At 40.6% G+C, this 15,802-nt stretch overlaps 1 protein-coding gene across 10 annotated transcripts in view; it reads right to left on the bottom strand.

The window, feature by feature from the left end:
• The window catches only part of SH3D19 (SH3 domain containing 19), a 199,395-nt gene that overhangs the window by 17,289 nt on the left and 166,304 nt on the right, over nucleotides 1-15,802 (bottom strand). For all 10 annotated transcript variants that reach the window (XM_070474759.1, XM_070474755.1, XM_070474756.1 and 7 more), the window contains 5 exons: nucleotides 13,087-13,202; nucleotides 5,857-5,918; nucleotides 4,657-4,921; nucleotides 2,235-2,303; nucleotides 1,925-2,065 (listed from right to left, as the gene is read on the bottom strand). In XM_070474759.1, the coding sequence (XP_070330860.1) occupies nucleotides 1,925-2,065; nucleotides 2,235-2,303; nucleotides 4,657-4,921; nucleotides 5,857-5,918; nucleotides 13,087-13,202 (653 nt within the window). The remainder of the gene's footprint in view (nucleotides 1-1,924; nucleotides 2,066-2,234; nucleotides 2,304-4,656; nucleotides 4,922-5,856; nucleotides 5,919-13,086; nucleotides 13,203-15,802) is intronic.

Below are 15,802 nucleotides of genomic sequence, written 5' to 3'. Positions count from 1 at the left end.
CCATTAGAGTGGATATCTGGGAGGGAAATCTAACATATTTCAAAGTTCTTTCTAGTATGACTATAATAGCTAATACTAATGAGTAATGAGAATAGTTAATATACACTGTTTGCCCACTATGCACTATTCACAATACTAAGCACCTTACAGATGCTAAATTACCTAAATTAATTAGCTCATTTAATTTTTTAAGGATCTTTGAGATATAAGGCACATGCCATAAAATTTAAGCATTTAAAGTGTACCTAATTTTAGCATATTCACAGAATTGTGCGACCACCACCACAATCTAACTTTAGGACTTATTTATCATCCCTCCAGAAGCCTCGCACCCATTGGCCATCACTCCCCCTCACCCTTCCCCCAGCCCTGGGCAACCACTAATCTACCTCTGGATCTACCTATTCTGAACTTTCATATAAATGAAATCATAACAATAAATCAATTCTATCATCAACTCTGAGGATTCTCATATCTACTTCACACATTTTAAAAATGAGGTTCAGAGAGGTCAGATCACTGCCTCCGACGGTGGGAGGTCAACTGAGACCCACAGTGCAATCCCTTGCCTCCCTGCTCGGTCAGCCCAGCCTTACCTCATAACCTGCAACGTCTTCTGTTGACTAAGGCAGGGGAGAGTAACACAGTTTTAGAGATATTTACCTTCACACTAGGCTTTCAAGTAGGTTTTACTTTTCTGAAAAGGGTAATGTTAGCCATGACCCAGAGCCTACGAGAGGCCCCATTGAGGTTTCACCAGCTGTGGGTCATTGGTGGTCATGACTTCTGCAAGTCATCACAAGCATGAGTAAAGTAACGTTCCAAGTGACAAAACCATGAATGTTTATAAAAGAACAACTTGTAATTTTTTCAGCTTCTATTTTTCTATTTCTTTCTTTCAACTTCTATTTTCCTCTTCAGAAAGGAAAGCTTTCTGACAGTACAATCCCCATGGCTACCCATCAATGTTTCAAAAGAGAGGAAGCACAGTGGTGACAGAAGGGTAATGCTGCCTCAAAGCAGAGAAATGAATGACAGAAGAACTTTCCCCATGTGGACTGAAGTCAGAAATGTCAACATTCCAGCTGCAGCCAGCATAACACATATCTTCTCTGCTCTCCGAAATTCCAATCTTTAGTTTCTTAGCAAACCTCAAATGATAGACTGCCTTCCAAGAAGAACTGCATGACATTATGAAAACTAGGATGAATGACAAACCAAACACTTTAACTTGGCTTAAGTGACTGATAGGTCTCATTTTTCATGTTTGCTACATTACCTAACAGACAGTGAAAATTTTAACTGGATACCCCAAGCAGCTCTTTAAAAAATATGCCTCTGTAAATTGTTCAATGGCATTTTTCTTGCTCAACAAATGACCTTCAATAATCATTGTATTCTCCTAGGCTCCACAGATTTGTTAGGCCTAAATAGTGACTTCAGAGTGTTGTAACATTTCATTTCATTATTTTATGAGCTATGATCAGAGAAACAAGGACTATACTCATCTTAAATCTTACAGGGAAGCTTTTTAATGTCAGCCTTTATAGGGCCCTCCTTAAAATAATTATCCATTCTGCTAGAAAACCAATCTCTAATACTTTGGTAAATGTATTTACATTATTTCAAAAGTAAATAGGTCTCACAGCTGAAAATTAATGACTGAGTGTCCTGGATGCTGCGAGTCAGCATGATATGAGGAAGGCAGACCACACGGTAGTCACTCTGTATCAAAGTGATTAGTGTGGCAGTGGCAAGTCTCTTAGAAGTAATTTATTCTTAAAATGGAATAAAACGCTACTGTAATTTTTACTCTGGTTAAAATAAACGTGCTAATAAAAACCTGAGGATGAGCTATAATTAATAGTTCTATGAAATGTGCTTCCATGTGTGATATGAGGATGGTACAGTATTAATTCCTCACGTTTGGTCTGCTGCTAAGATGTTCGTCAAGTGGCGTGATGATCTTCATCTGAGACAGGTGAACTCTGCCAGCATCATCTCCCTTCCGGCACTCCAAGTAATTACCTTCTGCCTGCTTCAGTATCACCAGGACGTCCCCACGCTGTAAGGTAAAATACCACTCTCTGAAGCAATTATTATTTAATAAAACATTATTACTTTTTCCACATTTTAATCTTTGGAGCCTAAAGCATTTAATAATGTGTAAAACAGTAACAGAGGCCAGCAAATTTTTTAAAAAATTTGTCAGTAAAGAAGGAGCTCTACTTTACCTTACAAGAAAGTTCTCCAGGGTTTTGTGGGATGACATCTTCATTGGCAATTCCATGAGGCACAGACATCTTGAACATAAACCAATATAAAGGATTATTCATAATCAAATAACTGCATCCTAAGAGGCCGATCATGTGGGGATTTGGCACACGCGCCTGCAGCATAACTTCCATCGGGTAAACTCATCACCCAGCTTCCTCAAGCTCAGGATCTAGTTGGTGGGGCTGCTGCCTACCAGGACACACAGAGTCCTTGGGGGCCTGGGGCTGAGCCCACAGGACTCGGGGGCTGAAGGGGCCTAAGGTCCCCCTTTCACAGTCACAACCGGGAAGGTCCACTCCACCAGGTTCCCAGAGCGTCATAAGGGCGAGTGCCCGGCACTGACCTCACAGCCTGCAGTTCAGCGGGGCTGACGGGGGACTGGTGTGTCCCGTGTGGGGTTGGACAGGCTGCTTCTACCTGCCTTCAGTCTCTTTCCCTGCAGTCTCTCTGGTGCCGCTGCCTGACCTCAGTCATTCCTGGTCACTCAGCCTTGTCTGATCTGAGAATGGCTCTTAGGTCTGTAGCCTCCTCTGGCCAGAGGACTCTGCCCCCTGCTTTGGTAAATCCTGGCTGATAAACACGGGTTACAGGGCTGTGGAGTACAAAAGGCGTACCCAGAAGATGTGACCACACAAGCTCATGTAGAACAAGAAAGGGAGGCTGCCCTCGGGAGCAAAGACACAGCACAAGGGTGCGGGCTAGGAGGCGGGGAGGATGGGGTGGCTTCCAGAAGCTGTGTCAGGGCGTCAGGGTGCCAGAGTGGCCCTGGGGGGCAATTTAATGGTGGGGCACCCACAGGAAAGATGAGGGGTTTAAGGAGTTATTTTGTAAAGAGACATACTCCTCTAATCTATCACCATTTTGATTTATTAATTTCTTTACTTTTCTGGCCTGGAGAATCCCATGGACTGTAGAGTCCATGGGGTCGCAAAGAATTGGACATGACTGAGACACTTTCACTTTCACTTCACTTTTAAGTTATTCAAATGCTTTATTGACATTATACAGCTAGGCTAAGACCTATAAGCAAAATCTGATACCCCCAATGAGGCTCTTAACATGGAACAGGCAATATAATTAGAGACTTTACAATTAGTAACATGATTTTCTTTCTCTTTTTTTGGCTGCACAGGCTGGGCTTTGTGAGAGCTTAGTTCCCAGACCAGGGATTGAAACCACGCCCCTTGCAGTGGAAGCATGTATTCCTAACACTAGACACCAGGGAAGTCCTGTAACACTATTTCCTTAGTATGGCTTAATGGTAAAGAGCATGGGCTTAGACCCAGTCAATCTGTGTTCCAATCTTGGCTCCACCATTACTGGCTTTGTGATCCCGGACAGGCTATTTAATCTCTCTGAGTATTATTTTCTTCATCTGCCTAACAGAAATAATAATAGTATCCACTTCACAGGGTTGATGTGAGGAACAAATAGTTATTTAATATATATAAAGTGCTTCAAACAATGCCTGACTCATGAGTACTCAACACATCAGCTGCTGCTTTTATTATTTTTAAGTAAGCTATCCAAATTAAAATTTTATCAGTTTAAATGAATATGAATATATATGAATATCATACCTCCTTCTTATCTGTCTATATCATTCCCTTAAGAAGAGGGAAAAAAAATCCTAAATGGTTTAAAATGAAAACAATTTCCAGCTCAATGATGGAACTGTAGAACAATATGAAATGAATAAATGCTGTTCTTGTTAAGAGCTACTGTTGTACAATTGTTTAAAAAGTGCCAACACTCCAGCTCCTTATCATTTTAATTTGCTCTAGATTTCATCAGGTTAACCTGACCAAAGTAGAGAGAACACATCAACTCCAAAGACAAAGGCTTAAGGTCACAGGATAAGAAAAACATTCAAAGAGAACAAATTTAATATCTCAACTATCTTGATTATTGATGAAAACTTCTAACTGGTAACTATTAAATGGACCATGATAATCAGGTTTAAAAAAGTGGAAAATGAGGGAAAAACCATTTTAATAAAAACTTTCTTTCCACTTCACTTCAAATTTTACTCTGTGGGCAAGGAAGATATAAGATATAAACTATACTGAGATGTGAATATAATATCTGTCAGGTACTCTCATCAGTATAACCTACCGGGTCAGGTTCTTCAGAATTTCTGTTTGGTCAAGCCAGACAGCAGACTGCAATCCCTGCTGCCCTGCTTCCTTTTCCTATGTTTCTAATAATGAAACTGTGCTTTAACGACTTAGGTTTTATCACAGCCTACTTGTCTAAAACACTCTAGCATCAAGGGTCAATTACACATCTGTCTCACCAACTTTTTCTAAGGAACAGGGGTCTTATATATACTTTAGGACAAACCTCTGGACCAGAAACATTTTTAAAAGCTACATTTACCATGTACTTCCTGTAGAGAGGGTGTCCTGGTTTGGGACGCGGGGGCAGTACTGGATCTTGATTTTTAAAGACTTGACTCTTGGCTTTTGAGAGTCCAGGTGCCAAGTTACTTGTTTTTTTCTGAAGATCCATGTCAGAAGAAGACCGATTAAAAGGCAGCTTTTTATGTGATGCTCTGGTTGCTGGAAGTTTAGGGGGAGGTGGTCTCTCGGGGGCCCCCTTGGGAGGAGGCTGTCGAGCTGGTATGACTTTTCCATTTACAGGCCTGGAATTCAATGTGGCAGCTGTGAGTCAGGATTTGATTGATGGTAGGTTCTGCTTTGTCCTTTCTTACACACACACACACACACACACACACACACACACACAGGGCTTTCTGCTAATGTAATACCATTTACTAGAACATGTTGGGTATGCTATTTTTCAGCAAATGACTGCTGCATTAAACATTGTATTATTAGAAGAAATGCCATGATGTTCCAGCTTCCTCTTATCTTGCACTAGAGATTCATTAGTTCAAGACAAACAAGTATTTACTATCATGAGCTCTCTAAGGCCCCATTTGCTCTTAAACACACCATGACTGTTTCAGAAAACTAAGCACTTTCTACCAAAGCCTGAGATGGAAAGCTTATAATAAGACATCATGTAGATGTGATGGGGTCTTCTAGATGATCAGGAAGGGAAAAACAAACTCTAATGTTCATGTTCTAGGAATCATTATTAAAACTCTAATTTAGATTAAAAGAAAGCTAGTTCTGAAAATAGGATAGCAACACCAACCAATGGACTTTTATAAACAATGGAGTTTGATAATAATAATAATAACAATAATGAAATAATAAAATTTTATAAACAAATTTTATAAACAGTGGAGTTTGAGCAAACTCTAGGAGATGGTGAAGGACAGGGGGTCCTGGCATGCTGCAGTCCATGGGGTCACAAAGAGTCAGACACAACTTAGCAACTGAACAACAACAATATAGATTCGTGTGTGTGCTCTGTGAGTTTTTAGATTGTGTTAAACAAGAAACAGAGATTCCTACAACCTGCTGTCAGAAACAGACTGTGGGCCTGGGTAAATTTGTGAGTTATTTCTAAAAAAGATAGAAGGCCAACAACACAGAAAAGAAAGTCTGGTCTCGGAGTCATTAGATTTTCTTTAACTGACTTTTTAGGGGTTTTCCCACGCTTACCGACCTGGGTGGCAACCTTGGGGGTCCTCGCATAAAACCTCCTGATTGACCAGCAATGTCAGATTCCTGAAAGAATCAGAGAATGGTTTTCAGTTAAGGTTAATCTGAAACAAGGCTTGTCAAGAGGAATCATGGACAAATTTTTGGCTAGACCTATAAGTGGAAAAGTAGCTGAGTTACAGAAAGGAGATTAGAAGAGTTTTCTCATCCTGGTCCTCACTGTCCATGTCACAGTGCAACTGAGAACAGAGAGGCAGAGGCGGGGGGTCTGTTGCTGTGGACCATGGCCCACCCGACGGCACTGGTGACTGCACACCCAGCATGTTCTAAGGGATTAAGGATGATGCTTAACTCACGATAGGTTACAAAGTGCCAATTTAAGCAGGCACTGTAGGGAATTTTAAAAAAATATGGCATTTATTTATCCCATGACAATACTTAAGATATGCAGTGCTCCTAAGTTTAAACATATAGTGAGGTGGTTGATTAGTGTGTTTTACCTAGAACAGCCAAATCTCTCATACTGGCTGGTTTCCACCTTGTGTGGTGGGTTTTGAATTGGAAGGAAGTGGGAACATAACAGAAACTTAAGGAGTGGCCTGAAAGGAGAGCATGTGAGAAGAACAGAGAAGGCTGGAGAAAGCAGAGAGCTTATACCACAAGAATCCCTTGGAAGAAACGGAGCAGCCATCATGGTCAACAGAAGAGTCCGAAATGCAGTACTTGGACAAAATCTCAAAAATGACAGAATGATCTCTGTTTGTTTCCAAGGCAAAGCATTCAATATCACAGTAATCCAAGTCTATGCCCCCAAACAATAATGCTAAAGAAGCTGAAGTTGAATGGTTCTATAAAGACTTACAAGACCTTCTAGAACTAACACCCAAAAATGATGTCCTTTTCATTATAGGGGACCGGAATGCAAAGTAGAAAGTCAACAGATACCTGGAGTAACAGGCAAATTTGGCCTTAGAGTACAGAATAAAGCAGGGCAAAGGCTGATAGAATTTTGCCAAGAGAACGCACTGGTCACAACAAATACCCTCTTCCAACAACACAGGAGAAGACTCTACACATAGACACCACCAGATGGTCAATACCAAAATCAGATTGATTATATTCTTTGCAGCCAAAGATGGAGAAGCTCTATATAGTCAGCAAAAACAAGACCAGGAGCTGACTGAGCTCAGATCATAAACTCCTTATTGCCAAATTCAGACTTAAATTGAAGAAAGCAGGGAAAACCACTAGACCACTCAGGTATGACCTAAGTCAAATCCCTTATGCTTATACAGTGGAAGTGGGAAATAGATTCAAGGGACTAGATCTGATAGACAGAGTGCCTGATGAACTATGGACGGAGGTTCGTGACATTGTACAGGAGAGAGGGATCAAGGCCATCCCCAAGAAAAAGAAGTGCAAAAGGCAAAATGGCTGTCTGAGGAGTCCTTACAAATAGCTGAGAAAAGAAGAAAAGCGAAAGGCAAAAGAGAAAAGGAAAATGCATTCCCATTTGAATGCAGAGTTCCAAAGAACAACAAGGAGGTAAGAAAGCCTTCCTCAGTGATCAGTGCAAAGAAATAGAGGAAAACAACAAAATGGGAAAGACTAGAGACCTCCTCAAGAAAATTAGAGATACCAATGGAACATTTCATGCAAAGATGGGCACAATGAAGAAGAGAAATGGTATGGACCTAACAGAAGCAGAAGATATTAAGAAGAGGTGGCAAGAATACACAGAAGAACTATAGAAAACAGATCTCCATGACCCAGATAACCACGATGGTGTGATTACTCACCTAGAGCCAGACATCCTGGAATGTGAAGTGAAGTGCACCTTAGGAAGCATCACAAAGAACAAAGCTAGTGGAGGTGATGGAATTCCAGTCGAGCTATTTCAAATCCTAAAAGATGATGCTGTGGAAGTGCTGCACTCAATATGCCAGCAAAATTGGAAAACCCAGCAGTGGCCACAGGACTGGAAAAGGTCAGTTTTCATTCCAATCCCAAAGAAAGGCAATGCCAAAGAATGCTCAAACTACTGCACAATTGCACTCATCTCACACACTAGTAAAGTAATGCTCAAAATTCTCCAAGCCAGGCTTTAACAGTACATGAACAGTGAACTTTCAGATGTTCAAGCTGGATTTAGAAAAGGCAGAGGAACCAGAGATCAAATTGCCAACATCCGGTGGATCATCGAAAGAGCCAAAGAGTTCCAGAAAAAACATCTATTTCTGCTTTACCGACTATGCCAAAGCCTTTGACTGTGTGGATCAACAAACAAACTGTGGAAAATTCTGGTATTCTGGGAATACCAGACCACCTGACCTGCCTCCTGAGAAACCTGTATGCAGGTCAAGAAGCAACAGTTAGAACTGGACAGTTAGAACAACAGACTGGTTCCAAATCGGGAAAGGAGTACGTCAAGGCTTCATATTGTCACTCTGCTTATTTAACTTATATACAGAGTACATCATGAGAAACGCTGGGCTGGATGAAGCACAAGCTGGAATCCAGATTGCTGGGAGAAATATCAATAACTTCAGATATGCAGATGACAACACCCTTATGGCAGAAAGGGAAGAAGAATTAAAGAGCCCCTTGATGAAAGTGAAAGAGGAGTGAAAAAGTTGGCTTAAAGGTCAACATTCAGAAAACTAAGATCATGGCATGTGGTCCCATCACTTCTGGGCAAATAGATGGGGAAACAATGGAAACAGTGACAGACTTTATTTTGGGGGGCTCTAATATCACTGCAAATGGTGACTGCAGCCATGAAATTAAAAGACGCTTGCTCCTTGGAAGAAAAGTTATGGCCAACCTAGACACCATATTAAAAAGCAGAGACATTACTTTGCCAACAAAGGTCTGTCTAGTCAAGGCTATGGTTTTTCCAGTAGTCATGTATGGATGGGAGAGTTGGACTATAAAGAAAGCTGAGCGCTGAAGAACTGATGCTTTTTAATTGTGGTGTTGGAGGAGACTTTAGAGTCCCTTGGACTGCAAAGAGATCCAACCAGTCCATCCTAAAGGAAATCAGTTCTGAATATTCATTGGAAGGACTGACCGTAAAGCTGAAACTCCAATACTTTGGCCACCTCAGGCAAAGAACTGACTCGTTTGAAATGACCCTGATGCTGGGAAAGATTGAAGGCAGGAGGAGATGGGGATGACAGAGGATGAGATGGTTGGATGACATCACCAGAAGTTGGTGATGGACAGTGAAGCCTGGTGTGCTGCAGTCCATAGGGTCATAAAGAGTTGGACACAACTGAGCAACTGAACTGAACTGAACTATACATCTAGAGCAAAGGGTTTGGATGTGCTGAGATTTTTGGAGGAAAGAGCAAAGGGAGGTGGTGTGAAAAACAAGAGAGGGAGAGTTGGAATCTTTGGTCTGAAGGTAGATGAGAGAAATTGAAAGTGTGGAGATCAACAGGAAGACTTCTCTAGGAGAAGGGGTTCAAACTGTGATAATTAAATAAGTTTTCTGAACATGTTATTGCCCAGGGATTGGGTAATGAATATAAAACATGGAAAATTTTTTCAGATCATCTGTTGAATGAGAAGTTAGAGGCTCTTAATGCCAAGACTTCTATTCTTTATTTTAAGGGAAAAGTCCTCACTAAATTCTTCTAATTCTAACTGAGTCTTTTTTTCAACTTTCCTACTTTCTAAGCCCTGACCACTGACATCCAGGAAATAATATTTTTCCAAGACCACCATAGGGGAGGGGAATGCTAGGTCTTTAAACTGACATTCCTTTTTTGTTTTTTGTAAAGGTGATATAGCTACAGATTGATAATCTTTGGGCTAATTTGGTCTCTTTTCCCCCTTCTTATCTTACAAATGAGTTAAAACTCACTTCTGTGGTTTGTAATTCACACTGAATATTTACAACTTTTCCTTAAATACCAAATGATTAATTGCTAATAACTGCGATCATCTGAATATGTTTCAATGTTTTATAATCCCATTTTAAAAAACAAATTAAGCTTGCCCTTAAAACTTGGTTTCACTAATGAGTTCAGTTAATGTAGTGAGACAAGTCACCAGCTCATAAACCCTGCAATATTACAGACCATCATCCATGCCTTATAAATACACTGCTGCCTATATGCCTCCCAACAAATCCTGCTATGATACCTGAAAAACTCATTTACTTCTTTGGCCACCTTTAAAATTGAAACAAAGAGAAAAACACTCCAGCAGATAGGTAGGAACTCATATACTTTTTCTTCAAAATTACTTAATAACTAAGGGCAGATTAGAAAAAGATTTATAAATTTGACATGGATGATGTACTTTAATAAAGACATACCACACAATCCTAATCTTCTACCAAATATTAGCTGCAGTTTTCTCTGGGTGGTTTACATATCTTTATGGGGGATCTTAAATATCTTTTTAATTTCTCAATTTTGAATTATGAGCAAAAATAAATCAGAAAAAAAGGCAGTATACTCGAATCTTCCAGGACTGTTAGGCACATTTGAAAAGGCATTGCTGCACTGGACAGACTTCACATACTGAGAGGAGGGGCTTGGTTCTTGCAGGAGCCATGGTCTCAGTGTCTGGTCAAGTTCAGGTTTGCGCACAGCTTCTGCTGACAGTCTTTGGAAGATTATTGATTAGGGATTTCCTGTTTTTCAATATTCCGCACATGCATGGAGCTTCTCTGTACTTGCCTTGTGCAGTTTTTCTCTAGCTCTGACATCCCTGAACTATGACTTTTGATGTATTTGGGTAAGCATTTTAGGTCTGGGTAAAGTTGGCTTTTCTGTTTGTACTGCCCTGCAGATGCCATCTTTTTGTTCATCTTCCTTGGGATGGTTTCTCATGTTCAATTTAAAAACAATTCCAGCCCCCTCCCCTCTTTCTTGCTGTATTTTCAAAAGACAGACATCTCTTCCTGTTTGCTGGCATCACGAGCAGCCTCTGCAGATGTGTCTTCTCTCCCTTCTCCAGGCACTGACACCACGTCTCACGTCCTGAGTTCATCAGAGCGCTCCTGGGCTGCAGCTGAGATGCCTTCCACCTTCCGGGCCACGTCCCCCAACTCTCTCCCTGCGCTGGTTGGCAGAAGCCGTGGATTCCCACAGAACAGTCTGCCCCCACTGCCAGAATGGCACCATTGCCTCCTGATGTTCCTCACCCTGGAGTCCTTTATCGTGTAAGTGAGGACTGAGATTTTGCAGGGACAGCCATCTTGTCATGAGACGGAAGATTCCCTGGCTCTTGAGGCAGGAGAAGCAATAGAGGGTCTTTGCTCTGCGCCTCATCCGAAGACTCACCTGTCAGAGACCCTCTCTGCATGGGTCACCACACTGGCGAAACGTTCTTTCCATCTTTCCCCACACCTGAAGACTTTCTGGCCTCTGGTCGAAAATCCACTCAGTAATTGTAATTCGTAAAACAATAGGAATTTCTCAGTCATAGACTTCTGGCCCTGGAAATCTATGTGCGTGACTTCAGCCAAATCACTTAGCCTGGGGTCTCTTTCTTGTCTCTTCTCCCCTCAGACCCAGTGTGCCTGTTATGCGCGCATTCCTTACAGCACAGCTCGGGGGGCTCTGAGCGCCCCCCGTAAACACTGCAGGGTGAGATTTCTGCCACGCTGGTCATGCGAGGTAGAAACAGTGATGAATAGAGTTCCCTCTGCAGATGGTTCCGTTATTCTAACTTCCTTTTCTTTCTTCTTTTTTTCTATGTTGGAGTTGCTTTGTGGATTGCTTAACATCAAATGGAATAATACTTAACATTTTAATGGTTGACAAAGCCCATGACTCAATGAATGCTAAGTATGTCTACTCGTCATCCTCTCACTCCATTCTACAGCCCTTCTCAGTAGAGGCTGGTAACCTTCTCAAGTAACTTTTTCTCCACGGAAATATGGGATTTCCCCCATTCAACAACTCCATGGCAGGATCTCGATCATCCTCTTTTGGGTTTCCTTGGCCCAGTTTTAATAAAAATTTATTACCAAGTACTTTGAAATGCAAGTGATCACTAAATTTTAATTCAGCCTACAGGAAAATCTCATTAACTTGATATTGGCTAATTCAATTTAATGGATCCATCAAAGAAATTTCTCTTCACTAGATGATTAGATCAGTTTGCATGTATAATAAGCATAGTTAATTCACAATGTAAAACTATTACGAAATTTGAACTGAAAATTTGGCTGTAAGACTTTAAGAACTGGTTTCTTTTGAAACAAACTGTAAAGATAACCTAGGAATTTCAAAAAGTATGGAAAAATGGTATTGAAGTTGGAATTTTTTAAAAAAGTGTATATATTTAAAACTTTTGACCACCATCTGTTAACAAGCACATGCTAAAGCACTAATTTTAAATTTAAAAAATAATTTTCGCCTAAATTTCAGATGAACAAATTCTCACGATTATCTTAAAATTATGTGATTCATTCAGTATTTCAAATATAGTCTGATCAATGAACTAAATCTGTTTTCACAAAAATTAAAAGTTTGTAGAGATTTTTAATAACTTCCTCATCATCAGTGCTATTTAAAAGATAATGCTGGGACTCTCAGGGTGATCTGAGTTTGCCTGCCCATGCAGAGGACACAGGTTCCTTCCCTGGTCCCGGAGGATCCCACATGCTATGGAGCTACTCGGCCTGTGCACTCTAGAGCCCAGGCTCTACAAACAAGAGAAGCCACTGCAAGGAGAAACCCATGCATCGCAACAAAGACTCAGTGCAACCAAAAATGTAAAAAATAAAAAAAAATTTTTAAAGACAATATACTGCTGCTAAGTCACTTTAGTCATGTCTGACTCTGTGAGACCACATCCCTGGGATTCTCCAGGCAAGAACACTGGAGTGGGTTGCCATTTCCTTCTCCAATGCATAAAAGTGAAAAGTGAAAGTGAAGTCGCTCAGCCATGTCTGACTCTTCACGACCCCATGGACTGCAGCCTACCAGGCTCCTCCGTCCATGGGATTTTCCAGGCAAGAGTACTGGAGTGGGGTGCCATTGCCTTCTCCGGACAATATACTGGTATAGGGAAAATTATTTTATGATGAAGTACAATGAATTAGCCTAAGTCTTTTATCCTATATGAATTTAAAAAATATTAAATAAGTACATGGAGCTTAGAAAATGGTTTGTAATAAAGGTTTTATCTGACCAATAGTAAAATAATTTAGACATCAGCTGAGTACTTAAAATTAGTGCGTAGCTTAGGACAACCTATAATGACCACTTACCAAGTTTCTAGTTCTGTCAACATTACCAAGCTTTCCAGATACTGTGCTAAAGGTGTTTCCAATAGGTTTTTCAGTAGGGAGAGGAGGTGGGCTTTGTGGATCCTCTTCATGTAAACCTGAAAAAAACAGAAATAATTAATCAGTAATTTTTAGTCTTCGAGGGTTTCACAGGATGAAAAGACTGCAGCTTACTTCCTTAGGAAAATGTCTATACACAAAAGAATAGATAGCTAAGCAAATGAGAAAGATCTCCTGGCAAATCTCAGAAAATTGATGGGTTAGCAGCCATCAGTTAATTTTACCAAATGTTTTATCAAGAGTAAAAATGATACTAAATAAATACAACAGTAAGCCAGCATTTGTTGGAACCTTCTATGGACTAGGCATTAAGTTAAGGCACTTTATTCATATGCATTTCTCTAACCAACATCTATCTAAGTGCTAGATCTGTTGAGTCCACTAGCTAGTAGCCATATATGGCAGTTTGAACTTAAATCTTAATTAAAATTAAATAAAAAGTTCAGTCCCACAGTTGCACGGACCACATTGTAAGTTCTCCGTAGCCACATATGGTTACTGGCTACCATATTAGAACGCACTATGCTAGATACTGTTGCATCCATTTTACCGATGAAGAAACTGAAGCTGAGAAGAAAACAAATGAACTATCCAGGTCTTGCTTCAACAGTACATGAACAGAGAACTTCCAGATGTACAAGCTGAATTTAGAAAAGGCAGAGGAACCAGAGATCAATTTTCCAGTATCCGCTAGATCATAGAACAGAGCAAGGGAATTCCAGAGAAAATCTGCTTCATTGACTATGCTAAAGCCTTTGACTGTGTGGATCACAACAAACTGTGGAAAATTCTTAAAGAGATGGGAGTACCAGACTACCTGTGAAACCTGTATGCAGGACAAGAAGCAACAGTTAGAACCAGACATGAAACGAAGGACTGGTTCAAAATTGGGAAAGGAGTACGTCAAAGCTGTATATTGTTACCCTGCTTATTTAACTTATATGCTGGGTACATCATGTGAAATGCTGGGCTAGATGAATCACAAGCTGGAATCAAGATTACCAGGAGAAATATCAACAATCTCAGATATAGAGATGATATCACCCTAAGGGCAGAAAGTGAAGAGGAGCTAAAGAGCCTCTTGATGAAAGGGAAAAAGGAGAGTGAAAAAACTAGTTTAAAACTCAACATTCAAAACACTAACATCACAGCTTCTGGTCATTACTTCATGGCAAATAGATGGGGAAAAAATGGAAACAATGACAGATTTTACTTTCTTTGGATCCAAAATGACTATGGATGGTGACTGCAGCCATGAAATTAAAAGACAGATGCTCCTTGGAAGAAAAGCTATGACAAAGCTAGACAGTGTATTAAAAAGCAGAAGCATCACTTTGTTGACAAAGGTCTGTATAGTCAAAGCTATGGTTTTTCCAGTGGTCATGTATGGATGTGAGAGTTGGACCATAAAGAAGACTGAGTGCGGAAGAACTGATGCTTTTGAATTGTGGTGCTGGAGAAGACTCTTGAGAGTCCGTTGGACAGCAAGGAGATCAAACCAGTCAATCCTAAAGGAAATCAAACTTGAATATTCAATGGAAGTACTGATGCTGAAGCTCCAATACTTTGGGCACCTGATACGAAGAGTCAACTCATTGGAAAAGACCCTGCTGTTGGGAAAGATGGAAGGCAAGAGGAAAAGGGGATGACAGAGAATGAGATAGTTATATGGCATCACTGGCTCAATGGACAAGAGTTAGAGCAAACTCCGGGAGATGGTAAAGGACAGGAAAGTCTGGCATGCTGCAATCCATGAGGCAGCAAAGAGTTGGACATGACTTAGCAACTGAACAACAAAAACATCCAGGTCTTGATGCTAGTAAGAGTCAGACCACAGCTTTGAATCCAAAAGTCTATTTTCATTGTAATAAGCCTTGCTGCTTCCTAATAGGTGGTGTGACCAACCCTCCCCCAATCCAAATAATTAAATGTGCTTTCCAATTCATCAGCTCCAGATTAATGGGCTTAATTGCTCTCATTTCCACATGCAATATCTTTACATCCAAATTATATCCTTAACCCCGAAATAGTGTACCAACTTATTATAAAAAGAAGAAAACAAAGATGACCAGGTTTAATTTGTGATAGCTAATTAAAAGCTGTGTGCAAAATACTTGGAGAGAGGATGATGGTAACATATAAAGGAGGCTGAAGCCACCTTTTACTGGTTAAGGCATTTAAAGGTGATGGGAAGTTTTCTCATTCAAATGAACACTCTCTGCTTCCATTTCACATGAAAAACTTATAACAAGAGGATGAGTTCCTGTTTTATTCACAGACAGGGAAACACTCACAAAGGAGGGAAGTGCCTAGGCCAGCTACTAGGAAAACAAGGATCCAGATACAGGCAAGCTTTCTTAGTGAGAGGCGGGGCTGCCACACAGAGACCGTCCAACTCCACTGCCACCTTGAAGACTCTCTCTGTGTTGTAGTTTCCTTATTCTTACGCAGAAATGATGAATCACTTAGGATATATTGTCGTGACAAAAAACTTAAGGGTACAAAGTAGTAAGAACATGAAAGTAGAGAGGAGATAGCTTCCTGGAAGGAAGGGACATAGTAATTATCTGATGTGGGTACGTGGGGGAGGTGGAGATTTTCGATTTCAAATAAAGTGGTCAGCGGAGGCCTCAATGAG

The sequence above is a fragment of the Odocoileus virginianus genome, chromosome 12 (genome assembly GCF_023699985.2).
Source record: "Odocoileus virginianus isolate 20LAN1187 ecotype Illinois chromosome 12, Ovbor_1.2, whole genome shotgun sequence".
NCBI classification, from domain to species: domain Eukaryota; kingdom Metazoa; phylum Chordata; class Mammalia; order Artiodactyla; family Cervidae; genus Odocoileus; species Odocoileus virginianus.
This window is presented reverse-complemented; position numbering and strand designations above follow the sequence as displayed.